At 42.9% G+C, this 27,409-nt stretch overlaps 1 protein-coding gene across 1 annotated transcript; it reads left to right on the forward strand.

Annotated features, from left to right (window-relative positions):
- The first annotated feature begins 416 nt into the window (after positions 1–416).
- Positions 417–27,404, forward strand: VOPP1 (vesicular, overexpressed in cancer, prosurvival protein 1). The gene is made up of 5 exons (XM_010018901.1): positions 417–443; positions 6,566–6,624; positions 20,818–20,895; positions 22,925–23,061; positions 26,925–27,404. The coding sequence occupies exons 1-5, from the start codon at positions 417–419 to the stop codon at positions 27,104–27,106; spliced, it is 483 nt and encodes a 160-aa protein (XP_010017203.1). The 3' UTR covers positions 27,107–27,404.
- Positions 27,405–27,409: the final 5 nt, after the last annotated feature.

Consider the following 27,409-nt stretch of genomic DNA (forward strand, 5'->3'; position numbering starts at 1 on the left):
GGCAACTTGAGTATGAGCCAGTGGTGACCAGCAATAGAACACAAGGAAATGGAATGCAGCTGCATTGGGGTAAATTCACATCAGACCTTAGGAAAAGGTTCATCACTGAAAGGGTGCTTGGTCACTGGAGCAGGCTGCTGAGGGAAGTGGTCACAGAACCAAGCCTGTTAGAGTTCTGGACAGGAGAGAACTGAATGACGCTCTTAATCATCTGGTTTCGCGCTAGGTAGTCCTGCAAGGAGTGGATGAGTTGGCCTCGCTGATCCTTCTGGGTCCCTTCCGGCTGGAGATGTTCTGCGAGTCGATGATGAGTTATTAATGTCTCAATTAGCGCTCACATATGCCAGGAGCTGTTTAGCAGGTGCAGTGCCTCCCGCACACCGGGCCGAGCGCGGTGCGGGTGATGTATTACACCCATGCGGCGGGGCGGAGCGCGGCGGGAGGCAGCTGTCCGCGGTGCTGAATGCGCTCCCTGCCGCCCGCCGCTCACCCTGCATCTTCCTTATTGTGGGCTACGGAAAATGAGGGTCTCCTGCTTTTCCTTACCCCCGTCCCCTTTTGATGCTGATGAAAGGGTTATATTCAATTGAAACTGTTGTTCTAGGACTGAAGTGCGTTTCCAATTTGCTGCATAATGGCAAAAAAGAATTAAAATAATGAGTCAGGCTCCTGAAATGAAATTGCATGCAAGGGATAGCTCGTACTTCTTTTGTGGGAAAGGTTAATAGATCTAAATGTAAAGTAATGCTTTGTGATGGGAGGCTAGCTAATGTTTAAATTCACATTAATTCAAAATAAAAACATGATTATTAATGCATGTGTTCGGAGCAGCAGAAGAACTAACAAGAAATTGCTGTTTATGTTGAAATTTTTACTGTTGCAAAATGCAGATTGATTAATTCAAAGTGGAAAAGGTGCATCTTCTAAGAATCCTGAATGGGAAACATTCCCTTCTTTCTTGGAGAACAGCCCAAACAGACTGTCCAGAAACACCTCCTTCTGAAATATGTGAAAATCATTCTTTATACTACAAGTTAAATGACTTTGTGATCTTGGTCTTGATGAGACAGCTGTATATCTGGAATAGTATTTGTCCTGTTTACGGTTACATGGGAGGGAAGGCTTGGTAAAGGATCAGCATCCTTTTATACAAGACTTTCATGCTATTTTGTTATTACCTTACTTAATAAAAATACCCTAGCATAATTCTGGCCTTTAGTAAGACTTGCTTCTGTCTTTTGTGACAAGAGCATGTCTTGAAATCACTGGTAACGTGGCTTGCAAACTCAGTTTCTTAGAATGGTTTGGAGATGGGCTGCTTTTAGCCTCCGTTAGCATCACCAGGGAAGGAGAAGGGGGGATGAATTTAGATAGAATCAGGCAAGGTTAAAACGAAATGTATTTTCTCTAGTAAAATGTATTCACCCTTAGGCTACACTTTTCAGTTTCAGCATGTGTTGTCTCTAATGGATGATATTTTACCCTTTTCTGGGCTGTGGAAGAGCAGTATGCTCATATTCTTGTCTCTGTAAATCCAATCTTTCAAACTTTCAGCATGCAGAAGTCCTTCTGATTTCAGTGCACCATATCTAATGAGCAGCTTGTAGCTCATAATGCTTTCAGCTCTTGTCTAGGCACTGAAATGGATAGCGTTCTGAAAACTGATACAATTTTAAAGGTCAGATCCCTTAAAGCATTGTGATTCCTATCCATTAATGTGCCTTCTGGAACTGATTATTTAGCCTGGAGTTTCACTGTAGACTGTCCCACCCTTTTTTCTGGGTTTCATCAAATACTTGCCAGGTACAGTGACCAATAACACTGGGAAAGATGTGTGTGAGTGAGTTTTGCAAGAGGCATTCTGTAGCAGAGGCAGCAGGTATAGCCAGTTGTTTCTCAGATGCCATGGAGCCATATGGTCAGAAAGATGTTGTCCTTCCTGTTTCCTCAATGACTAGTTTGATCTAGCTGTGCAGAAGACAGAGTTCTGGGTGCAGGTTGGAATAGGATTGTGTGATGTTCAGAAATTATGAGGTCTCGTTCCATGTCTTAGATACTTTTAACTCTTTTTTGGCCTGTTCATTTATGAATTAATCCTAGCAGAGCCTCAGAGGCTGTCACCACAAGAATGACATTTGGATCAACTTGCACTCTGCTAATGTATAGCATATACCCAGTTGACTGAGAGGGAATAGCACTAAGTGGGTCACCCCAGAATACTAGGAGCCATTTCTGACACATCAGTGTGTCAGGTCACTCTCTCAATTACCTTTTGGGGTTTTTTTCCTAATGAATCTACCCATTTGAATCCTTATAACTGTAATATGTCATGGAAATTTTGTTTATCATTTAAATTTTTGTGTGGCTTAAAAGAAGGAGCCTCACACTCAGTTGCTGATAACTGATAGGGTTTCATTGACTTTGTGATTGATAGCAGACCTGTGCCTCCTACAGAATGTGGCTTTGAAGAGATGTCACAAACTCACTCTGAGTCCCTTCAGCATATAGATAGCAATCGCCCTCCCTCTGCCCTCCACAAACACATTTGTCCACAGTCGGCTGCTTTTTTCATTGGTACCCGTAACAAAAATGAACTATAGTCCTACTGGAAAGTATTTACTGTCGGCAGATGGGGCTCTAATTGTTTTTACTTTTCCATTATTAATTTCCGAACCTCCAGTAAAAGCACTGGGCGTGAATCCACCGCTCTCTTGATTGCAAAGAGTACTTAATTGATCAGCTCTGTTTTCTTTTTATTATCCTGTGGACTGGAAGATGATGATGTGCAATGGGGAGGATATTCCTGCTTAGAGGTAGTATTTCTGCAAACCCTGCAAAGCATAGCTAATGATCTGTAGAGTACCATCTGACACTCGGTGAGCAGGCTGCCTGCTCTGTCTTCCCCCACACCACATGCATACGTATGTATTTACATTCTGTATTTCACAGCGTGATCAAAACCAGTCTTTGGTTAATGTTTTAGTAACTTCTCTTCCTCATTGTTCTTACTCGCAGTGGTAACATTTGCAATTTCAATCTGTGGCAGGAAGCACGTTTCCTTTCTTAAAGGAAATTGAATGAATTTAGAGGCCACAGAAAAGGACAGCTTGCAGTTCGTGTTGCTGCAGTCTGTCAAAGAAAACAGGCTCCAAGACAGATGCTGATGTATTTAAAAACAAACAAACAAGAAAACCAAGTCTTGTGGGGTTTTTTTTTCTCTTTCCAAATATGGAATCTTAAGGAATGTATTCAAGCATCTGTCTAATTCGCATACCATTAATTCCCTAAAGATTACATATGGACATCAAATCAGACCTGCTTCATTTACTTGAAAAATGAATGTATATTTATATTTTGTATCTGTGTCAAATTGTTAAAGGACATAGAAGGAGGAGTCTTATAAGCAAAATGTGCAGAGTCCTTCTCCTAGAAAAGTTAAAAGCATCAGCAGGGCTGTACCTAAGCCAGTTTAAAACCCATAAACATACTGGTTTTGCTGTCAGTGAATGGGTAAATGGCTTTTTAAAGACGTGAACAAATGGTTGTTAGAAACTCTGAGGTACAGCCTGTCTTCATACAGGAGCTAGCAGTGCGCACCAACCCTGATGTCTAAGGTGTTATTGTATTGCAGTCATAGGATTAATCTTCCCTTCATCTCTGTTTTGAGGACTGCAGTGAGTTGCTGCCAGATGTGGTTTCTTGAGGGTTTAATAGTCTCAAACAATTACAAGGACATCATCCTCCAAAGGCGCTGTGAGGATGAGAGCCTGATGCTGGTGGCTTACAACCCCTCTCACGCTGGTACGGCTCTCCATCAGCTTAACTAAGAGGCCAGTACTACTCAGAAGAGTAATGTGGATCTTGGCAAGACACAGATGATCACAACTTGCTTCAGAGAATGTGTGTGGGATGGGAAAAAATAATCTGTGCCCTGGTTACCCTGTTCATCTCTCTGGTACTTGAGTGCTAAAGACATTCAATCCTTAGAGGCAATGACATTCTTGCCTTATTCTCAGCAGTGAATTTCTGTGAGCTCTGCTAACCGGCAGTAGACAGTGGTTAGTAGCCGCTGCTTTATGTCAGCATTTACAGGCATAAAGTTGCCATGGAGATCAGTAGGAGTTTTAACTGAGCGGGGACAGCAATGGTTCTCCCTGTGTGTATAAATCTGTTCGACATGTCATGTGTATCAGATTTGGCTGTGCTGCTCACACCTGAGGTCCACTGCCTTGTTGGCCTGATTCTGTGTAGGAGAGCTGAACAGCTGTCATGCAGTACTCATAGCACTGGGATGTTAAAAGAAGGCAGAACTGGGACTGGTACCTGCTGTTCCAGGGTCCGTATAAAAGCAAAGTCTGGCATTTTCAGTGCAGGTATCTAAGCCCTGTAAGCTAGAAGGAATTGTTTCTTGCACAACTTTCCCAGGCTGGAGTCTTTCCTGTGACAATGGAAAGCATATTGGTTGTCTGAAACAGAGAATTAAGAGGCAGAAACAGAAATCTTACGACTTGGGAGGTGTGGGAAGGAGGAATCTTCCCAACTCGTTTTAGAACTTGTAAAGCAGATTAAAATACGTGGAGAAGGGTGAGCAGAATGAGTGCTGAATATAAATGCCTCCTTTACACTTGTAAAGGGTACGCAGCCTCCATGTGCTCAGAAACATTGCTGGGAAAACATCAATTAAAATGCTCCAGACTGACGAAGGCTTTAAAGCTGTTGAGGTAAACAGTGACTCATATTGGTTGAGAAGCAGGAAGGAAAAACACTTAACGGCCTTCAGCCTCAGCTGGGCTCTGAAATGAGGCTTCCCAAGGGGTCGACCCGCAGGCACTGGGATTTTAGCCAGGGCTTGCTGATCTGCAGCCTTCAAAGGTGAAGAGCCAAAGTATTTTACGCTGACTTGGCAGCAAACCTGCTGGGTTTACAATGCATATACATTTGCAGGGTGTTACAGATAAAAACTTGGCATACTTCTGACTTCAGAGTAGAGCCAGCTGATGAAAATATTTGAAAGGAAGGGTTATGAAGTTGGAAGCTTTAAAGGAGGCAAGAAAAAGGGAAAAAGGTCAAATGTGGAGACAGATCTTTGAATACCAGCAGCAGTTACGGAGCTCACCTTCATATACTGCCTGGACTGCTGCATCAGTTTGAGATTCCTCTCTGTTTATCCCAAGGAAAAAGCTCCAGCCCTTTCAACAGGAGCTTGTGCCTCTTGAAGACTGATGTGAGCCTGTTGTATTAGCGGAAAGGCCTTATCGCACCGTTCAAAAGTGTCTTCCTTCTCCTCCCCCCATCTCGTGTACTGCTTTTAACAATTTAATCCAGAGCAGTTTGTCTTCATGGGCTGTAATTGATCTGTCTGTGATTTAGCTCATCAGATGCTCATTAAAGAGCTTGCAGCCTTTCTTATTCATGAGGAATGAGAGTCAGGGATCTAAAACCACTTTGTCTTTGTCTTAACTGCATTCATTTAGTATTCTGGGATTCAGGGAGGCTAATAAACTTACACGAGCTATTATTTAAAGGTGAGCTGCCAAGTGAACATGAAGGATGATCCAAGCACCGCCGGTGTACCGAGCACTCTCCCACATCGGGTGTCAGGTGTGAGCAGCCAAGGGAATTGTAGCTAAAACCCCAGCAAGACATTCCTCTGCAGAGGTGTCCCACAACACCCTGGCTTTGTGTGGTGGGATAATGCAGCCTGCGGTGGAGCTCCTGGAGCTATGTCTGCAATGAAGACGGCATTTTATGCTAGTGATGTCAGTGGGATACACAGAAATATTTTGTGCCTTGTCTATAGAATTTGGGCTTGACATCTGTTTTTCTGTTTTAAGCGCCCCTATTGTTCTCAGCTGCCGTCTGTGCTCTGGCAGTGCCTGTAATGATGTGCGCTTCCCACGTCGCCTGCACACACACGCTGAGCAAACGCCTTGTCTCCATCCTTTAACAAGGATACTCTGGCAGTCTGCGAAAGAGAACAATACCCCTGGGCTGCAGAAAGCAGTTTCTTTTCCCCGGTACTTTAATGAACACTTGAGATATTTCCAAGCTGTAGGAAGAGGAGATGGGATGGATGGTTTCTCCCGTCTCTGGCTCCGCACGCCAGAGACTTCCAGAAGATAAATAATTCCCAGCAATTACTGAATTTACTGGATAGTCATATGCTTAGTGTCATCAAACTGGTTGTGCCTTGGAGGCCTCTTAAGTAACTATGACCATGAGTGGGCTCTTAAGTTCTCTTAAGAGCTGTCTTTTAAGACAGCGCTTCTGCCAGGGAACACATACAACTGGATACTGGGCCTGCCCGGAATGTACTGACTCTGTTCGGGAATCGGGGAAGCTATGGGGCCTCGCAGACAAAGGGATGTGAACCCTGGCAGGGCACGCTGCCATTCATGTGTCCTGACTTGTTGGTTGCTGTGTATATTGGGATTGGGAAATCTTTGGGAATACAAACCTTTCCCAATTGCTTGAAGTCGCGGAATTTATAAGTACTCTGTGCTTGTGTTTATAACTGTACATTGTCCTATGTAAATATTAATTCCATATTTTTCTTCCTTTATAGTGTACAGAGGCCAAAAAGCATTGCTGGTACTTTGAAGGATTATATCCTACATATTATATGTAAGTAGTCATCACGTTCCTTTTTGTGTTTTCTAGTGCTCGAGAGAATTAGATTCTGAAGTGTTGTTCTTTCACTACTTACACTTTTTCCATAACTTCTCAGAGACTTTTTCTAATTTAAAAATGAAGATGCAATAAACTTCCCTCCTTCCTCCTGTTCCATCTCGTTCCCTTTCTCCTTATTAACAAAAGTGTACAGACTTGTTTCACCACTCAATCCAAGTGACCTTTCCAATTGAAAACAAAATGCAACTTCTTAAACAGCTCTTATTTCAGAATGATGAAAGGAAACATAAGTAGAGCCACATGAGGACAGTTCTCCCTTTGTTTTGAACAAGGGCAGGTAATCAGGCAGAATACCAAGAGTGCTTTGAAAGTAAATTTGTCCCTTTGCTAATAGTGTTGTTTAATTTAGGGAGTCAGGACAACCTCTTATCCATTGCATAACTGTCCTTTTGATGAGTGGCATCTACGTTCACATCAGGCTTCGGTGTGAACCAAGTGTCAATGACCTGTAGGTATATCTCTCTGAACTGCAGTTTTCTGTCTTAAATTGCCCACAGCAATAACAAAGAGGTGGAGGAAATGTATGGGTGGAAGGTATCTTCCCTGTGGATTTGGGGGCAGAAAGGAGGTAAACTAAACTTTGTACCTGAGTTGTACAGCTTTATAATTGCAACCATCTGTAAACCTAAGTTTAAAAACATGAAGTGGAGTGGAGGAGCAGGTAGCAGCATTAGGATGTCTGCTCCCTGAGCAAGCTTTTCCTTGCTAAAAGATTGGAAATTACTGTAATCCTCATGCTACCCAAGAACTTTCCTCCCTTTTCTTCTCCACCTCCACTTCATCTGCCAGAAACAGGAGAGAAATGCTAGAGACAAAAAGCAGCCGGTAAACCAGGCGAGAAAGAAAGCTCACTGAAAGAATTAAACACTGTGTGGTTTATTCATCTGTGATCCTCAATATTATCTGCTTAGGAAGTGTTTGTGCTTAGAACTCACTATCCTGTTTTCAGGTGACTGGAATGTTGAGAATTACTCATAAATGGTTGGCCAGAACAGATGGGTGAATTTAAATAAGTTAATTTTCTTTGCATACCAATAACAGGACTTTGGTTCCACCTACATTTTATTTTGTTTTACTGCAATGTGGGAAAGAAGCTGAGATGTTATGAAATTATGAAAATCTCAGTGTGCCATCTCACTATACTTTGACATTCAGGAGTGTGTTATTCATCATCACCTCGATATTCTGCTTATGTTTCTGCCCACATGCTTTTGCAGCCAATGTTTTTCTCCCTTGGTAATACAAAGGAGTAGCTACTTGGATATTGGGTGTTAGTTCAGACTGTTCATGTCGCAGATAAATACACACTGAGTCCTGCAAAGGCAAGGGGTACCAAGAGGAGGCTTGCTGTGTGCAATACATCCAATACATGCAAAGTTGCTTTCTAATTAGTTTCCTTTTAGGAACTAGTTTACTGTTTTGTTTGTGTGCTGACATGGAGCATCCTGTAGAAAAGCAGTGTGTTTATTTTCCAGTCCGTCAAAGAGGTTGATTAGAATTGCACAAGGCTTTGGACACTGGAAGGAAGGAAGTTGTGAGAGGGCCTATCGTGTTGGTTGCTTGCTTGGTTTGGGAGATCTTTTAATGTGGAAGCAAAACTGTTGTATATCGACTGCATGTGTGTTTGTGGTAGTTACTGCAGCACCCTGTTATCTGAGTCACTGCACAGAAGTGGTGTCATTGCCAGACTACGCAGGGGATAGTGTAAGAAAATGGAAAAAGGAAGGGGAAAGGGGTGGGAGCTGTGTGTGCTTGATGATTGCTGCAATGGTGATGAGTGTCAGGTTATTGCTATTGTTGTTATTGTGATTATGAGTCTGAGTGAGGAAGAAGAAACACTAAGGAAAGACAATGAGGATTTGAGGATGATATAGCTCAGAGGATAGATACGGTGTGACAAGTGGAAAATGTGGAAGGGAGGGGAAAGAGGGTATTTGAGTACATAGGAGCCCAGTAGGTTTAAAGGGGGTGTGCATCAAAAGAATAGGAGGTCATTGATGTCTTTGGTTTCCTACTTTGTTACTTCTGCAATTTCATTTTCTGTGTCTAGGATCCCCAGCTGCTTCCTACCTGCACTGTATGTAGGAGGTAGAGGAGAGGCACAACGCCAGTCTTAATATCTCAGGGTGAAGTCCCATTGCTTTGGCACTTGCTTGACCCTTTGCTGAGTTAACTCTACTTGCTAATCCCACAGAACGTTGTTCATTTTAGCACATTCGAGTCAGTGTTGAATCAGCTTGGTACGGTTTTTGGCGAACACTGGTGGAATGGGAGGAAGGGGGTATTCTGCATATTGTGGGGGAGGAGGCATGAATAGATAGGATCTTCTCTATTAGCATATGGTTAGATGTTAAATCATCTAAAAACATAATATGTAACTTTATCCTGAGAGTGTCTCCTCTGTGCAAATCTAGCTCTGGGATGTGCTGTAGTGAAATGGGGTTTATTTTATCTTACAATTTCTGGAGCAACACTCCATGAGAAGCAGATATATTTAGTCGAATGAGTTCGCAATAGATTCCCTTCCTTTCTGTCACTGGTTTTCTGTCAGAAGTTTTTTCTACCCAGTTAACATATGTGGTCTATCCTTTGGTCTTGAGACTATCTTTGGAGCCTTATGAAACCCAGCAATGCAATACTTTTTAATGATTTCCCTGTGATCTCAGTCCCATGCTTGAGAATATGTCACTTCTCTCTTGGAGACATTTTGTGTTATAATGAAAAGGTTGGCTTGTCAGCTCAGAAATACTAAGTCTTGTGTGTGAGTTCACAGATCTAGTGTGGCATGCTTGGACCAAGGCATCCCTGAAGTGGCATGTCCATATGCCTTATCCTTTTTGGGTAGGCACGTCGTCCTAGAAGGTGCCTGCTTCTTCTACTGTTGATACAGAGAATTTCCAATTTGCTCTTAACTTTTTTCACTAACTAAACCAACCATTTCTCTATGTCCTAGTTGCCTGAGTCACAAGATACTGTCAGTTAGATACTTTTCTCCTGTGTCAGCAAAATGTTTATGTGGCCTGGAAAAATAAGTAAACAAATATAAAGCAGAGAAATGGATTAGTCATAGGAGTCCTAATTCTTATCATTTGGAAAAGCAGAGAGCCAAGTTATTCCTGACATTGCTTAAAGAATTAGACCATACATCTCCTTGTGTAGATGGACATAAAGCAATTCAGAATTAAAGCTGTCTCGACAGACTTAACTCTGATCCTCTCAAGGATCCTCATCCTACTCTCACTTAAGCCAGCTAAGTCTTATTCTAGATGTACCCAAAGTGCTTATGGTTGCTGGAAGAGATGGTAAAGATACTTCTCTTACGTGGCAGTAATGTGAATAATGACATAGTGAATGCATTAGATTGTGAAATCACCTCCTCTGTATGCAGATGCCAGCAGCACTTAAGATACTCCAATTTTTTTGTCCACTTCTGAGTTGGGAATGAATAGTAGAGGGAAAGCTGCCTTATGTTTTGCTGGTGAGGAGTAGTTTGATCAGAATGATAGTAAATGTCCCCCTCATTGAAGGATGAAGTATGTTCCCTGGTATCACTGACCAATCCCATAGGTCTTTTATGTTTAGTTTTCCTCCTGTTGTTAGCTACCAGCACATTGGAGCTTTTAATGAGGTGATAAATTCCAGATGCTAGAACCTGTATGTTTCTAATCCTTTCCTTTCCAGGCTCCAAGGCACATTTATAAAGCAGCACAAATGTTTTTGAGTATGAATGGTAAGCACGTGTCCACAGCAATAGAAATACCATTGCTGATGTCACTGGGTCACTGAAGTCATCACCCACAGGGAGGGAGTTAGCTGATTTAGAGGGAGAAAAGAGTTGCTATCCAGTATTGAGTTAACGTTATTTCAGCTCATCCTGTTGGATTATTGTGCATTGAATTTTTGGAAGTGTGATATTATAAGAGAAGTAGTGAGGGAAATAACTCTAATTGGAGAATAGTTCAGATGGGAAGGGTTCTCAGGAGACCTCCAGTCAAACCTCTTGCTCAGAGGTTGTCTTCCCACCCTACACCACTGAGAAGGTCCTATCTCCATCTTCTTAGTAACCTCCTCCTGGGTATTAGCAGGCTGCTTGTGGGTCTCTCTGAAGCCACTTCGTTCCTAGACCGAACAAGCCCGTGTCCCTCAGCCTCTCCTTATTGAGCAAGTGCACCAGCCCCTATATTGGTGGCCCTTTGCTGTATTCACTTCAGTTTCTTAATTTTGTTCTTTTTACTGGGGATGTCAAAACCAAATGGGTGTTTTTTAGATGTGGTCCGACAAGTGCTCAGTGGAAGGTGCTGATTTACTTCCCTTGATTCACTGGCTAGGCTTCTGTTGACACAGTAGAGGATGCTACTGGCCTTTATTGCTGTCGTGGCACACAGCTGGCTCACATTTAGCTTGCTGTCTATCATGACTGTAGGGTCTTTTCAGCAGAGGTGCCACACAGGCAGCAAGATGTTCATCCTTCCCACAAGCAACACTTTGCTTTTGGTTTTGCTCAATTTCATGAGGTTCCCGACAGGCCATTCCTCCAACCAGTCTAGATCTTTGAGCCCTGCCCTTGAGGTCACTGACTGATGCCCAGTTTGGTGCCATCTCCAAATTTGTGACTCTATCACCAATTCGAGCAACATGCTTTTCCAAAGGACAGGTCCAGACCTCTGTAGTACTACCACCAATTACCAGTACTGTCTAGGGAGTTGACTGCTGCCCTCTGAGCCCCACCATCCAGCCAGTTATTTTTACCCATCTAGCTGTCTGCCTGTCCAGACTGTGATGTCCAAACTTGGGTACAAGAATATCATGGAACACAGTGTGGAAAGCCTTGCTGAAGTTAATGACATCTGCTGCTCTCTGGCTTGACCACAGATACAATCCACTGCTCGTGTAGTGGTAGAAGCTCTTCTTGCTGCACTTGTAGGTGAGGTTTGGCCTTCCAAACATCACACCTACTCGTGTATGTGATGATTTCTAAACTCCTCTTTGGCAGTCTGTACCTGCTCCCACTTCCTGAATACCAACTTTTTGCACCGGAGCTCAGCCATAGGTTCCTTGTCTAAGTATGTTTTGAATGTTCACTGATGTGCTACTAGGTGAAAGATCTCCAGAAAGAAACTTTCTCTGGAAGAAAATGTTAACCATTGCTGCTGGTAAATGTGAAGAATAGAATAAGGGGAGTGCCATCTTACAACCTCTTCTAATTCTTATCCAAAGCAGGACCTGAGTTAATGTTACCAGCATGTGCTGTATTTTTAGGCTAATATGTTTCTGCCATGGAAAGTAGTTTACTGCATACAGCAGACAACTGCGCGTGTACACATTTATGTTGATTAAATCTGTTTAATTTCTAATGTAGAATTAATGTAAGAATATTGATGTAAACCTAAAAAAAAAGAGAATGTTTGCTATATTGTTCATGTTTAAAACATGTTTCTGCCCTACATGGAAACGATTCTTTTTCTTATTATGGAGAAGAATGCTGATTGCATTCTGTTCATGGTTTTTCATGGTTTTTGAAATGAATTTCTTGTGCATTTCCCCACACTTCTCCACCTCTGCAGATTAAATTTTGTTGTATTTATCACACAGTCGTATTCATCCGGGATTTGAATGTAAGCCCTTATGTGCTCGGTGGTGAGTCTATAATAATAATAATCATTGTGCATTATCAAGAACCTGAAAAACATTCCAGATGAGAACAATAAAAAAGCAATGTTCTCTTGCTGTTATTCAGACAGCTGAGAGAGCACTTCTTCCATCAACGTGTCTGCAAGAGGCTGGGAACCCCCCCAATCTAGACACGTGGCATGTTGCATGACGGGAGCCTCTTTCTGTGCTCCAGGTCCTGTTATGTTTACTGCTTTTAATTAAGTTGGCTTTCCTGATGATACACTTTAGCTTTCCCATTGCAATTACAGCTGCATGAAGTGTCAGCAGGTGTGTGCTTACGGCAGTAATCTAGCTGTTGATTTATTCTTCCATTTGATTTGAAGCCGGCATGGAGGAAGGAGAGGGGAGGCAACGTAATAGTTTTGCATGCTTCCAGGCACCTTGAATAGCTGGCACCATACGGAAATGGAGGCCTGGACTCGGGCCAGGGCCACCAATTTAGCAGCAAGCAGCTTCAAGAAGAGCCTGTTTGCATATGTAGTTCAACGCAAGAACGTAAGCGCACAGTTTGTATAGTGAAGGAAGACAGCAGTAATTATCAGACCATCTGTGTATAAAAGCAACAGAAACCCACCACCATTGCTCAGTCCTGTGTGGCCTTGAGCAATAATGGTACAAACCGTCACAACTAGCTTCAACAGTCTGTGCCCTCAAGGTGGTATATTCCTTGCTTCAAGTAAAGAACAAGATTCCCTCAGTGTTGATGGGTTTTAGGCTAAAACAGGGGAGAGTCAGGCTACACGTGAGGAATTCTTTAAAATGAGGGTGTTAAAACACTGGCACAGGTTGCCCAGAGGGGTGGTGGATGTGCCATCCCTGGAGACATTCAGGGCTGGGCTGGATGTGGGTCTGAGCAACCTGAACTAGTTGAACATGTCCTTGCTCACTGCAGGGGGGGTGGACCAGATGAGCTTTGAAGGTCCCTCCCAACCCAAACTGTTCTATGATTCTGTGATTGGTTGAGGTTGTAGTCCTGACAGCTATAATCACCCAGCAACCACACACTTGAATTGGCTTCAGTGGATCAGTTATCCTGATGCACAACCTGGGGAGAATTGGGCAACCAAATTAACAACCCATTCAACTTGCTAGGAGTGAGTCCTGAGGAGGGGAGAGGTTTTTAATATCTCGGCCTTCACAAGCAGTCAGGCAGGTGACTGACCTGATTTGAGGTCTGAAGCATTGGATGATTTCAGAGTTGCAGGCTCACCAGGCATAGACAGATTACTCTGAGAAAGGTGAGGAAAGAGAAGAGGGCAGTCTCTGTCTTCTAGTGGAGTACTCTGAAACCAAGCTCTCCTTTGGCTGAGGTGGAGCAGGGAGCTCAGTCGCACACTGCTCTCATTTCCAAAGATGCAATAATCACTGTTGTGGCTTATCAGCAGTGAGCCTCAGTTTTTCCAGCTGAGGCTGTTAGACCTGACATATACTCATCAGAGCATTAGGTCTTCCGTGTCCTAGGCAAGAACCCTAATGCAAGGTTGAGAATCAGTTTCTTATGGCTTTCTGTTCATGGGACAGGAAGCCTTCTACCTGGTTTGAGCTCTAGTGGACAGCATCAAGGAGCACTTGACCCCAAAGTCACCTTGAAGCATCTAACCCTTACTGTAGGGAGAGACCATGAATTAAAAGTGGCACCTGACTGTTGGTCATTAGTTCCTGTGTCCTTCTCTGTGTTTGAGGTGGTGGCTTGGTGAAGGGAAAAAAAGACGTACCATGCATTAGTATGTTCAATTCAGGCAGATCATAGACACCCATTGCCCCCTGCCAGCAGACTGCTTATGGTCTCCCAAAGCAGTGATTAGATGCACTAGGACTGCTCTCCCACTGGGAGCAGCTTGAGATACCGAAGACTAATGTCTGTTTAATAAGGGCCCTGATGATTCACTAGACGTCCTTGTTCTTGTTGGTATGAGAAATTTGCACTTCCCCCTCCAGAAAATTAAAATTCATCATGCACATTATCTATGGCTTACTTTTCCAGAGCCTTGAGCTATGCTGCTTCTCTGCTTTGTTCTGTGAAAGACCTGTAGCCTATGTTGAAAAGCATCTGTTTGAGGTACCGTGTACTGCCACTGCACCAAGCCCAAACCACAGCCATTCTTGCTAGGTTCTGCCACAGGAGGAGCAGAGGAAATTTCTAGATGGATGTGTGCTGGCCAGTATGCCATGCGGTGGGACTTGCTACCTTTAGAGACAGCAGGGAGAGTCCCTCCGTAGGGTGGCTTTCCTCTTGGGGTCTGAGAAGGGAGAGGTGGTGTTATGGCATGCTGCAGGGTAGCAGAACGCTTCTAGCAGGGTTAGTTTGATAAAAGCTGAGCAAACGCTTCTTAACACATCAGAAATGGGGGAGGATTTACCATATTCCGCCCAGTTCTCGCGCAGAGACAGTGTTTATAGGCTCTTCACCTAAAGAATAATTGAGAATTAATCCCTTTTCAGCTTTTGCCTCCTCCTGTTTTTCAAGTCTGTATGAAGGACAGGAGTCGAGTATCTCGTCTCATTGGAGAAGAGTTTAGTTGTGTCAAAGCGGACAGGAATCTAATCTGAGTAAATATTGTTTCTGTCTCTGTTGTTTCTACTCTGGAGGAAAAAATGACCCGACGGCCCCTTTCCCTCTTTTGCCTTATGTTTTTCTTATGTAGTTAAGGGCTGGGTGACTTACCAAGTACCTGGGTCACTATATCTCTAGTGCTCTTCTGGGTACAAGCAGCAGTGTTTTACTCTCAAGTACAGATGTTCCATTGCTGCGTTCATCTATGAAGCAGTTACACTTGTTTGTATAGTTACATATGTGCCAAAATCAGACCTACGTTTTACAAGGTGCTGTTCTTGCATGTGCTGAGAGATCATCTTTGCTATGTATAAGAAAATAAATGCTTAGAACCTGTAACTGCAGGTGGGGTTGTGTCCCTGCTGAAAATTAGGCATGCTAAGGAGACACAAGAAGCTCTAAGACTAAGGCTGGAAAGTAGATGTTGACTATCGCTGCTCCACCAGCCGATGACCTTGCCTATGTTACTGCTCCTCAAGAATGGAAGGGAATGCCAGTGGAGCCTTTGGTTGCAGCATCTTTCTGGAGAGTGATTAAACCACTTTAGGACTCAGAAATATTTACTTAGGTGGGACTCCTGAGAGCAGAGTTGGACTCCGTTTTGATTTCCATGTTCAGTGGGCTGCTATGGCAAAATGGATTCCTTGGGATAACATCTCCACCATGTTTGTAGCATTAAGCTCTTCCACATGTCTGGTGGTCTTCCCCATGTATGCAGTCAATAACCTGGGTTTTTCCTTACATAGGCAGCAGAGGCGATGGTTTTGCTTTGAAAACTGCTTTTTATTGAAAGATGGAAATGCACATACAGAATGGGCTCCAATGAATCCATGGTGAAATAAAGTTGGTACAAAAATAAGTCCCTCTCAATTATGTGGTACATTATCTATTGATCCTCATTTCTCATCCTTCAGCTCGAAGTCTTGTGGCGGCGTAGTCCTGTTGAGCTCGGTGGCATTACTGCTTATGGAGAGCACAGCCAAGACTGAGCTTCAGCAGAACTGTTTCTGCTAGTCACTTTGTGGTGCTTGCCTGCTTTGCTTTTCTTTTTGTTTCCTGGCTTGTTTGATTTGTCTCTGTTCAGCCTCGCTGGGTGCTGGCAGCTGAGCTCCAAACAGATTAAATATTTAAAAAAAAAAAAACCCAAACCTTTTGTCCTAGAACAAGTAAATACATATGCACACTTCAGCTGTCTCCCTTTATCTCTTCAGTTCTAGCAGACCTGAGCCTTCTGGCTTTGAGGGCTCAGCACTGAGTCTGCCTGGAGGTGGCCCAGCAGTCCACCCCTTCCACTTCTTATGAGCATTTGTTTTTCTCCTTCTGGTTGTGTGCCCATGCCAGTGTTAAGACCAGAGCTGGGACTTCCTTGGAAATCTGATGCTACTGGCCATTCCTCCAAAAATCTTTATTTTCCGATCTTAGTTTTGGCCTATTGCTATATCCTCCTTTACATAACTTCCTGGCTTCCGTTGGTTTTCCTCCCCTCACTTCAAAACCTGCCAGTGCTGATTTTTATTCCAGTGAATCCCAGTTTGCTTCTCAGATCTTACACATACATGCAGCAATGATTCAAGCTATGACTGGCATGCAACCCTTTTGGGAATTAAATAAAGTCAGGCTTTTCTTCAGGACACTGGTTAGAAATCATGCACTTTACAGATACAGTAAAGGTTGTGGGGGGTTTGTGGTTTTCTTTCATCTCCCATCCTCTGTGTCTATAGTTGGATTTCTGCCACTACTGGGGATTAACAATTTATGTTTTGTTTTACTCTTCCAAAAGGCATTGATAATCAGTCATGTGAAATGTTAAACTGGGTTTTGGTACATATGATGCAATTGGTGTAGAGAGGAAAACTAGAGAGTGCTGCAGCCTGCATTTCAAAGGTGTTGATGGGGAATACCCATGTTTGGTGAGGACAGGGAATGTTGTCAGACCACCCAGGCCATAGAGTCTACTGGATTCTGTGATCCTTGCTTTCCCTCTTTAACTTTTCAACTTTTCAGTAATTGCTGATCAGGGAATTATTTTTAGATAGAGTTCTTCGTTGTGGCAGCTCTGCTAACAAAGGACTTGTTCAGCTGTGTAGATGTGGGTATAAATGGAAAAGAGCTTCTGGACCGTTGCATTGAGCAGTTATTATCCACAGAACACCTGCAAGTGCAGGGTTTGTTTGTGGGGTTTGGGTCATACCATATACCTTTATGTGAAACTGTGCTTTGCTTGTCCATTAAGGAAAGAAATTCAGCATCGTGATCTAAAGTGTGAATCCATACAGAAAGCTTGTCACTATGATCTGACGTGCAGTGTAGCTTTGGTCTCTGACGCAGCAGTTCCTTGGTGTGCTAGCAGTACAAGTTGTTGGGCATGCAGGTGCATTCATTTCATTCTACTGAATTATGAATGAAAAGATGTACCTTCTAAATCATAAGTCACATTGCAGACAGTTTTCAAAAGAGAGACCATATGCTTGGTGAAGGTGCAGATCAGCAACTAATGGATCATGTCTTATCCCACGTAATGGGTTAAATTTTGATCAATGAAACAAGCCTTGCCCTAGGGAAATGCAGTTCTGGGGATCATAATTTATGTGTGAAAGAGGGAAATTGGATTTAGAAAAGTCTTCTGAAGGAGATGGGCTCAGTCCAGGTCAGATCGGAAGTAAGGCTCATTCTTTTTCAACTGGCATTGGGCACACCCAGTCCTTCTCCATAAAGTAGAGCCAAAGCAGAAGTGTAACTTAAAGGATATGCATAGTAGTTCAATAAATACATGTGCATGTGTTTAACTGGGTTGTTTTTTTAATGAATCAGGGTCTTAATTCTGCTGAGATTTGTTGACAGGCAGTAAAAGATAGTACCTCAAAGACTGATTACCCTTAAGCTTCTGTGTGACTCTGTTAATAAGCTGATTTTATTGTCATCTTTTGCTTGCTAATAAATCTGGCTTTTGTAAGTTAATTTTCTTGTAATTGGGATCAATGTTGTCAAAAGCTGTGTTGCTTTTTCATAGCACGTTGAATCAAGAACAAGAGATCAGCAGAGCTTTTGTGGTACCCTGGTGGCAGTATCAGTAAATGGACCACTTGTTCTTCCAGTCTTTTTTGGCACTGCTATCAAGTGGTGGGGAATAGAAACAGCAGGTTGTTACCATGGCATCATCCTTGATTCAAGACTCCTACATATGGGTGCATGTGTCCAGACTCACAAGCACACAAAACACAGCACCTGCTTGGTTTTATGGGTAAAAAGTGAAAAGGTTGCTCAAAGGGATTTCCATCTGAGTTGTGATACTGGCTTAGCTTCACAGATCCACCCGGCAAATGCAGTGCTAAGCCTTGGATAAGTTGCCTCAGAAAGCTTACTGGCCATGAGAAAATGGAGCTTCTCTAAGCACAGCCTTAATGAGAGACTTCATCCTTTGCATCATTGTTTTCAGCCATTTGAAAGTGCGATCATCTGTGTAGAAGATGAAACTTCTCTTTGATGGTCTGCTTGTTTGGCATTCAGTTGTCTCAGGAGCTTCATGAACATTCAGCAGTTGAGCCTTTCTGTCTTCCAGCTGGTACTTTAGTCCTCTCTTGCTGGAAGAAAAGCTAAGCCACTGAGACTTTAAAAATGGTTCTGACTTGTAGCCTGGACAATTTAGAGATTAAAAATTAAAAGTAAATTCAGGTACTGTACTCCTCATACAGACACTGTTTTAATTTTGGTGGTTTGAATGACCATAATTAAGTATTTTAAAAGAGCTTTTTTCCATCTCTTCTGGCTCTGGAGGAAACATGCAAAATAAGCCAGGCAGGGGTGGGCAGGAGGAAGCGTATGTGCATCCTCTCTCTCTGTTTTAGTTCAACTTTTAATGCAAGTTAAGCTTTTAGAGCTTAATCTGGGAAATGGCTTTGGTGCCAGGCACTGCTTGTGTCTGTGCTGACAGAGCTAGTGTGTGGAGGCAGAGGTAAAGACTGCTCATGCCCCTAAAATCCTTCTCTTTTTTTGGCCTGAAATGCCTCAAGAAGGGCTTCTAGTTTTATGGGCTCTGTTTCCTCTCTGCTTTTCTGGCCCAACTAGGTCCTTGCTGTGCAGCAGCAGCAAAAGGGGTAAGTGCCCATCAACGTGGATGAGGTGCTCCAACCAAAAGCACGTTGAAGAGCAGAAGGGGTACCATGACCACTGGTTTAACAGAAGGCAGCTGCTGCCACCCCGTTTTGCAAGAGGCCAGAACTTATCCATGCATTTAAGATATGTCTTAAAAGCTCTTGTGTTGATCCATTTGGGGAACATGGAGGAAGGCTTAATCTCTTGGTTCTGACAGGACTGAAGTTAATGCTGAATTGCTAAATCTTGTTAGTAGTTTTGTGAGTCTTGACTATGAGCAGTTTTTAGTGTCCTGGCAAGCTTTAAAGAATAAAGGTTGGAGATGGGTTGCTTTTAGTTCCAGGGACAGCAAAGTGGGTGTTTTCTCTTTTGGCATGAGCATCTTACAATTCTTGCGTCTCAGACAGGGTGTCTGAGTATCTTAATGGACCTTCCCCTGCTGATCATGTCAGTTCCTCTGCCTTGCTTAAATAAATCCTGCCTACTTGTCATCAGAAGAGTGGGTAACTCTTTTCACTTGGAAAACAACTGATTATGTATCCACAGAGCATCCTTCTCTGGCCCCAATTAGAGGCTGAAGCCTATGTGACGTGACATATTTTGTGAGCAAAGGCTTGGTAATTGAGCGTGTAAATGTGTAATTGTCTGGACAATTATCCAATTGATTCTTTTTTCTTCTTAGTTAGCATACAAAAACGGGAGCATAGTCATACAGTTGGGCAGATTTTCCAAACCCAGATGCTTAAACACGTGCTTTGAGCATACAGATGTGAACACTCTTAAAAAGATCGGTCCAGTTGTGTAACCTCCTCTTCTGATATGTGGATATGCTGATCAGCATGTTTTCATCCACGTCTGTCACATAACATAGTTTTTGTGTTACCTCTGTCCTTTTTCCTAGTAAACATGTTTCATTGGGCAGTTACCATAGAAATTGTTTGGGGTTTACTGTTAATGTGCTGGCTTTTAGTGAAGTGCTACCTTGTGCTTACAATGGTTGGTGCTATGATACCTTTTAAATACCTTCTATTCCGTATGAAATATTAATTTAAAATGTGTTGGGGTTTTATGTTTTTGGAGGAAAGCCTATTTAAATAATGGGCCTTGTTGGCAGCTGCAGTCCAGTGCAACTTCTGAGAAACAAAAAATGCCATGTTATTTGCAAATAACAGGAGGCTTGAAGTTCTCTCTGCACTTGGTGATTTCTCTGTTTGGAAGCTGTTGACTTGCAAAGAATGAGCGATCTGGCAGTTCTGACCTTGCAAATCTTGTCTGTTGCAGTGAAAAAAAATCCCAAATGGCTCATGTTTGAGGTCTGCAATGTTCATTTACTGTGAAGAAAAACACAGTAATGCTGCTTTTCTTTATAGTATGTCCTTTTATATAGAATTAAAGATGACATTCAGTCTTTTTGAGATGGCTTTAAAAGAAGTATACAGGAAGGTAGTTTCAGTAACATGCAAAAAGTTCCTGAATGGTGATAGAACTGTGCCATTGATGTGTACATGTGATTGACAACTTCATCTGGCTAAGGGCAGTCTGTTCTTATCAATAGACCTACAGAATCGTTTGGGTTGGAAAGTCCAACCCCCCTGTCATGGGCAGGGACATCTTTCAGTAGATCAGGTTGTTCAAAGCTACAGCCAGCTGGTCTAGAACACTTGTGGGAGGCTTTGCCTCCCAAGCTCATGGCAATGTTGTAAATAACGCCTCGGACAGGGATGCAGATGGCATCAGGAGTCGGGGATGCTGTTTTAATCTGAGTGACAACTACTCCCCTAATGCCTTTTCTCTCTATTTCTCTGCAGATGTCGCTCCTATGAGGATTGCTGTGGTTCAAGATGCTGTGTGAGAGCTCTCTCTATCCAGAGACTATGGTATTTTTGGTAGGTCAGGGTATTTAGGAATTTTTTGTCTGTCTTGCTCTTGTTTTGTTTGTAGGACTTAAATCAGGGTGTTGCCAGCCTTAGTATTTTAAAGTAGGGTACAAATATGCAGTGTCTGTACATACATATGCAAGGAGTTTAGGTTTTTGCTTAAAAATTCTCCTGATGTAGTGAGAAAACATTGAAAAAGGGTTCCTTGTGTCAGGTTGACCTTTCCTGCTAGGTTATACAGGCAGTGGTCCCAATTCTATCCAGAATTGCTGAATTCCTTACTTCTGTCCCAGCTACTACCAAGCAGCAGCATTTGTCCACTTCTGTTGGGCACTCAGTTTTAGAAGAGGATTGTATAAGGAGGATTGTGCATTTAGGCAGGGTTTAAGATATTCCTGCCAGCTGAATTGAGGCTTCAATTAAAAAGGAAGAGAAGTACATTTGTGACTATGAGGATTTTACTGGAGATGACAGCAAGGGGAAAGAAGGCAGGAAGATCTGAGCTTGTGAAACCAGCAGCTCAGTAATCTGGATAAAGCTTAAACTAAGCACTGTTATATGCATAATGAAAAAATAAGGTAAATTCGTTTTGGAGAGGAATTTAAGAAAGCACCTGAATAAAACCTTCTTATTGCAGTAGAGAGAAAGCAAAAGCTCTCCTAGAAAATGTGATTTTCAGGCATTTTTATATAGAATTTGATTTGAAGACTGCTTAAAAGAAAAAGTCCTTCAAAATTGAAACAAATAAACACTGAAAAACAGAAGCCTGATAGTAATACAGAGATTTCCTGAAGCTGACTGTGGGATTTTGGTGTACAATCCTCACTGATATAACTGAGGAGCTCTGCATCTCAATCCCTGGGGTGACGTCGTAAATCTCTGTTTTTCTGTTCAGAACAAATCCTTTGCAGGAACACTGCCAAAAGGGAATGTATTAATATTGGCTTAGGGAAACAGGACCTCCTTCTGCTCTTGTTTCCACTGTAAAAACAAGGAACAGAATCTGACCCTTTGTATGAAATACCACTCGGTGCCATGCAGTGTCACACTCTTCTGCTTGGGCACCTAGAAATGCTCAAGAGGAGATAAGCACGGTGCGTAGGCTTGCCTCGCTGGCCAGCTTCAGTGGCCTCTGTCCAAATTCATCCCTTCCAAAAGAGCACAGTTGGCACTGTCTTCCAGTAAAGAGCCCTAAAATGATGTGGCAGTTATAGGCAGAAGAACCATCTGGGTTTACAGGAGCTTGATTCAGTCACTAGCATGTCTGATAATGGATCAAGGAAACAGCAAAAGCCACTGTCTGAAGAACTAAATCTTCTGACATGCCCTTGATGCGAGTGCCCGTTTCCACGGCACCCAGGCAAGAGAATGATGAGGACAGAGTAGTCAGGTTGGAAAAGGACCTGAGAAGAGAAGAACTGAAGCAAAATGATGTCCTTTTCCTTGAGAATGTATATCCCACCTAGGAAGCACAAAGCAAAGCTTGTAAACTTCAGTGCCAAATGCTTCAGTCTTCTGGCTTGAGTTTAAGTGACAGCTACCATATTTCCCATGGGAAACAAAATGACAGTGTTGAGTAATTTAAGCACATCTAAGAATCTTCTTTTCAGGGCAACTGCCACAAACCTTCTGGACAGCCTCAATGCTGTAAGCGTGAGGCTTGTGTACAAGATACGCAGTCTGAAACTGTACCAACCTGGAATTTCAGTTCAGCATCCCAGTGGCGAAGATCAGGTGTGAATCTGAACTTCCTAAAAGTTCAGGGGTGTTTTAGTTTCAGATTTCTATTTTACATAACAGAAAATATTGGACAATAGTACTAATTGCTAAAGATGTCTATAATATATCCATAAGTGCCCCATGAATGCTATCTCAAATAATAGACCTTCTTTCAAGAGACAATCTATTTAAGAAACCCAGATGAAAGTCATAGGCTGATGACTGCTAGACAATACTTTTGTTTCTCTCAGTGAACAGCCTGGCTATGAGAGCTACTTATATGCATATGGATTTTGACTTCCCTTTTCTCTTTGCCTAGGTTCCTTTTGATGATGGGAGTTTTGTTCTGTTGCGGAGCTGGCTTCTTTATCCGAAGACGGATGTACCCTCCTCCACTAGTAGAAGAACCTACTTTTAACGTGTCTTACACCAGACAACCAGTCAACACTGCATCAGGTCAGACACTGCTTGTTAAACAAGTTTCACTAATTTCTTATATTTGCCAAAGCATTTGAAAAGGATGGGTTTTGGGGTTTTGTTTGTCTGGGTTTTGGAAACTCTGGGATTTGGACAAGGGATTGCACTGCATGAAGCCATGCAGCCACCTCCTGTGATGAGTGAAGTCTTCTGCCTTTCAAACAGCATAATTCAGCTGCAGTGTACTGAATGGTTTTGAAACCCAGAATGACAGGACTTTCAGTTCCCTCCTGTTTTGGTTCCTAAAACCTTTACAGCTGTCTGTCCATGCATGGAGGGAGTGTAGCAAGTTCACACTTTGCAGCGTAGACAAAGCAATAGTGAAATGATATCCAAAATGAACAGTGACATGAAGAAAGATTTTTAAATACAGCTGGTAACATCTGGCAGAAGTGAAGGAAAGCCTGAAGTTTTTCTTTCACAATCTGTCTATCAAGTATTCTCTTTTTGATTTGCCTTCCATGCTCTGTGATGCAGTTCTTCTGCAGCAAAGTAGTCCTTCTCCCCTCGTTAGTCTCATTGCTGTCTCTCTGGTCAGTAAGGGCTGTGAGCAACAGGGGGATCTACCTAGAGATAGTTCCTCTGGCAGTCCTGCTTTCTAAGTTTGTTATTTCTTCCCCTCTGGCTGTTAGGTAGTCCCAGTTGGGAGGATCCTGTGAAGTAAGACTCACCTGTAAGCAGATGTTTGTGCCTTATAGAAGCATTTTAAATCCAGCTCTCTCTAGTTGGAAGATCTTCTACAGTGCTGAGATACTAGTTGAGTGTGCACTCTGGTGCTTGCTTTCTTCCTGCCTCATCAAGGCCAAGCTGAGACATTTTTAACCACTCTCCAGATTGCATAAGCCAGTGCTAATTTGTGCCAGCGAAAGTACACATGCAGGCTTCTTCTACCCTGACACTTCTCCTCCCAGGCTGTCATTTTATTGCACGTTGTATTGGCGAGAGCTGAAGCCAGAGGATAACTACCTTTTCTGACAACTTTTTTTTTTAATTGGCAATTTGGTTTTGTTTCATACTGACTTGGAAGTGGAAATACAACTGTTTTGTAATGAGAAGGGTGATCTCTCTGAAAATCTGGTGCTTCAAACCTCTCTATCAGAAATCATCTTCTGAGCCGTTACATCTCTGTGCAATACTGTGCTGCACCAAGACAGCCTCCTTATAGAAGTGCTCTAAAGCCCTTCTAGCTACTTATGACTACGAGTGCTGTGCAGAGATGCAGCATTTGGGCTCTCCCTGCTGTTGTGCCAGCTATTGCACACCCATGTGCCTTGTGCAGGCTGTGGAAATGCTTTCTTGCACCCTTAAGCATGTACTTATAGATATGCGCTTCTTATGTCTCTCTCACAGGTCTAAATGGATAGAAAGATGTTACAGACACAAACTGACACTTTATTCACCCTCTTTTTGTTTAAATCCTAAGAGTTGTTTTTTTTTATAGGGCTTCCATTCTGCATCTGTTTTTCTGCTTGACTGAACAAGCATTTCCACAGAGTGTATTTATTTTTCAACAGTGGAAGGTTGGGGAGGAGCCAAAGTAACTAAAGTTGTACTTTTAAGCCTGAAAAATAGCCTCGAGATTATGTGAACAGGGACCATTTTTGGCTTGATTGTTAAATACCAGATTTAATTTTAGAGCACAGTTTTATAGGTTTTTGTGACACTTCACAGAACACAAGTTGTGGGTAAATCATAAAATGAGCACAAGCCCCTTGATGACCTGCTTGTGCCACCTGCATCCATGCTGTTATTACTGTTACTTAAAAGCTTTTGGCTCTGAGCTAACCCCACCAATTTGGGGGGTTTTTTTGCACTTCTATCCTAGAAATACTCAACAGCAAAAGCAATGGGAATTAGTAGTCAAACAGGTTCTCATTTCTGCTAGCTCCTCTTCCAGGTTTGGTGGCAGTAGCCAGTTCACTGTTGAGGTGGAGCCCTTGAAATGTGGCTCCTTGCCCCTCTCCCTCCTTCCCTGCAGCGTCTCCTGCCATCCCAGCAGCAGCCTGGAAGTGGGAGGTGCTTTTTCTGTGGGCCTGACTGGGAAAATGGATTGAACACCTCAAGCAGCAGATCTGGTGGTTATCTTTCACTTCATAGCCCCAGACTGGCAGTTCAGGTGCTAGAAAAGGTCGGGTCCTTTTGTAGACACTTAGCAAATACTTCCTGAGCTGATCCTATAAGGAAGTCAATACTCAGGTGTGGTTTTCTGCTGGGTTTAATGAACTGAAAATGCATCTCAAGAGACTAGTGTCCACACTTGCCCTCTGCCTTCCCCCTCCAAGTTTTAATACTACACAGAAGTTTTAATGAAAACAGCTATTTTCCTAATGAGCAAGCTGCAGGGAGCTACCTCAACCTCTCCCGTTTCCCCAGCAGAAATGTGGAGCTAGGCAGGATATAACTTTAAAACAAAAATGCTTAAGAAAAATGCTACAGAAGAGGGTATTAGCTCAAACTGTGGAGAGGTAGGACTCGGCTCCTGTTCCCAGCCTGCTTCTCCTGCAGCCATATGCTGATGTTATAGGTGGAAGCAGAACAAGGGCTTCTAAAAAAAAGCTGTGCAGCAGCTCTCTGCACTCAGGCAAAAGGAAAAATTACTGTGGTGGTGTGTTAAAAGTTACTGTGTTAAGAAGGAAATAACTGTGTTGCTGATCTGCTTTCCTCCTGAGTGTCCAAAGCTCTCTAGGGAGACACCCCAGGCTCTGGGACAGTTTGCATCCCCAAACCTTATGGCTCGACCCATCTAATTTGATAATCACGACACCTTTTTGGGTTTGGTATGTAGCTCCTGAATGCTTAAAGTACTTAAGGATGCTTAAAGCTTCAATAAGCCTGTATTCCTTCTGTAGCAAGATTGAGTCCTAGTGTCACTGAGACACAGAAAGGAGTGAGTGAGGGGAAAATCCCTTAGAGGTTGTGTCATTATAGGAAAACCAGACTAGCTCCAAAAGAAGAAAACTTACTGCTCAGTCATGATGCTTTTTTTGTTTGTTTGTTTAAGTCCAGCTTTATGTAAATAGAGAGAAAGGGAAGAAAACTAATTTACATCTTGAGATAGAGACAGTCTGTGATTTTAATTGCTGGAATTAATTGCCTTAAGTCATCTTCCACCAGCCGCTGCAACAGCTGAGGAGGGTTACACGCCACCTTTGTTATTCCTCATGGCAGCAGGCTCTGTTACCCCTCATGTGTCACAGCTAAGGAATTCTGCGTTTGATCCTCCGTTTCCTTTCCTTGTCCCTGCAGGCTCCAACATCATTTCCTAAATTTAATCTGCGCAAAGCAATCTTGTCCCATTGTTTTAGCCAGCCATAATTGGCTTCAACTTGGTGTTTTGCTTCATACATATTTACTCCTTAGCTTTATCATGCCTAGAAGGGAAACTATCTGCTTGAGATGCACTTCGGCTTACAGGCAGACCTAGTACACCACAGAACAGTCTGTGAATCCCTTTTGCAAGGCTTGACTCCTGGGTCAGGGCTGCAGTGGAAATCCCTTTGTCCACCTGGGATCCTACACTTCTCTCTGCAGGCGTAGTAGCTTTTCTGTCTGGGGAACTGAGCAGAGCTCATTGTTTTCCCTCTCTGATGGTAGTCACTTGGGTCAGTGGTGCCCTTTGTTTCACTAAATGATTTCCATTGCATGCAAAATTGAAGCTTTTGGGGGAAATCTCAAGAAGTCGTGCAAGCCTGGGTTTTCTCTGGAATGGGAAAGAGGTGGCTCTTGTCTTTGCTCTGATGAACACCGTGAGAAAACCTGTCCAAGCATGCAGAGCACAGGCCCTGGAAGAGCACAACCAGATGCCATTGCTGATACCTTTTCTCTGCTTTCCTTTCTTTCAGGGTCACAACAACCTGGAGTGCCGTATTACACAGATCCAGGTGGACCTGTGATGAACCCCATGGCTATGGCTTTCCATGTCCAGCCCAATTCCCCGCAAGGAAACCCGGTTTACCCCCCCCCACCTTCCTACTGCAACACACCACCTCCCCCTTACGAGCAGGTGGTGAAATCCTCCACGTGAGGACTCTCTGGCTCTCTGACCTGACTGTGTGAGAAGAAGGTGCCATTGTAAAATGACCACGATGGAGGGCATCCACCCTTTTGAACACTTGCTAGTTCTGCAAGTCCTCTCTCCCTCCCTTCCCTGCACCTTCCCCATTTAAAGTTACTTGCAAAGGGATGATTTTAAAGGTTTCTTTTTTTCTTTTTTCTTTTTTCTTTTTTTTTTTTTTAGTAGAAGTGGATTTTTTCTTTGTCTTCAAAATGAGAGAAGTTGTCTTTGTAATGCTTTTAATGGAAACCTATATTTAAAACCTTTATGTCT

The sequence above is a fragment of the Nestor notabilis genome, unplaced genomic scaffold, assembly GCF_000696875.1.
Source record: "Nestor notabilis isolate BGI_N333 unplaced genomic scaffold, ASM69687v1 scaffold3837, whole genome shotgun sequence".
NCBI lineage: Eukaryota > Metazoa > Chordata > Aves > Psittaciformes > Psittacidae > Nestor > Nestor notabilis.

Bases quoted from the DNA above. Each gene is read 5' to 3' on its own strand.
- VOPP1 (XM_010018901.1), top strand. From the start codon at position 417: ATGCGGCGGGGCGGAGCGCGGCGGGAG. The intron at 444-6,565 runs GCAGCTGTCCGC...CTTCCTTTATAG, and splicing joins GGGGCGGAGCGCGGCGGGAG to TGTACAGAGGCCAAAAAGCA. The intron at 23,062-26,924 runs GTCAGACACTGC...CCTTTCTTTCAG, and splicing joins ACCAGTCAACACTGCATCAG to GGTCACAACAACCTGGAGTG.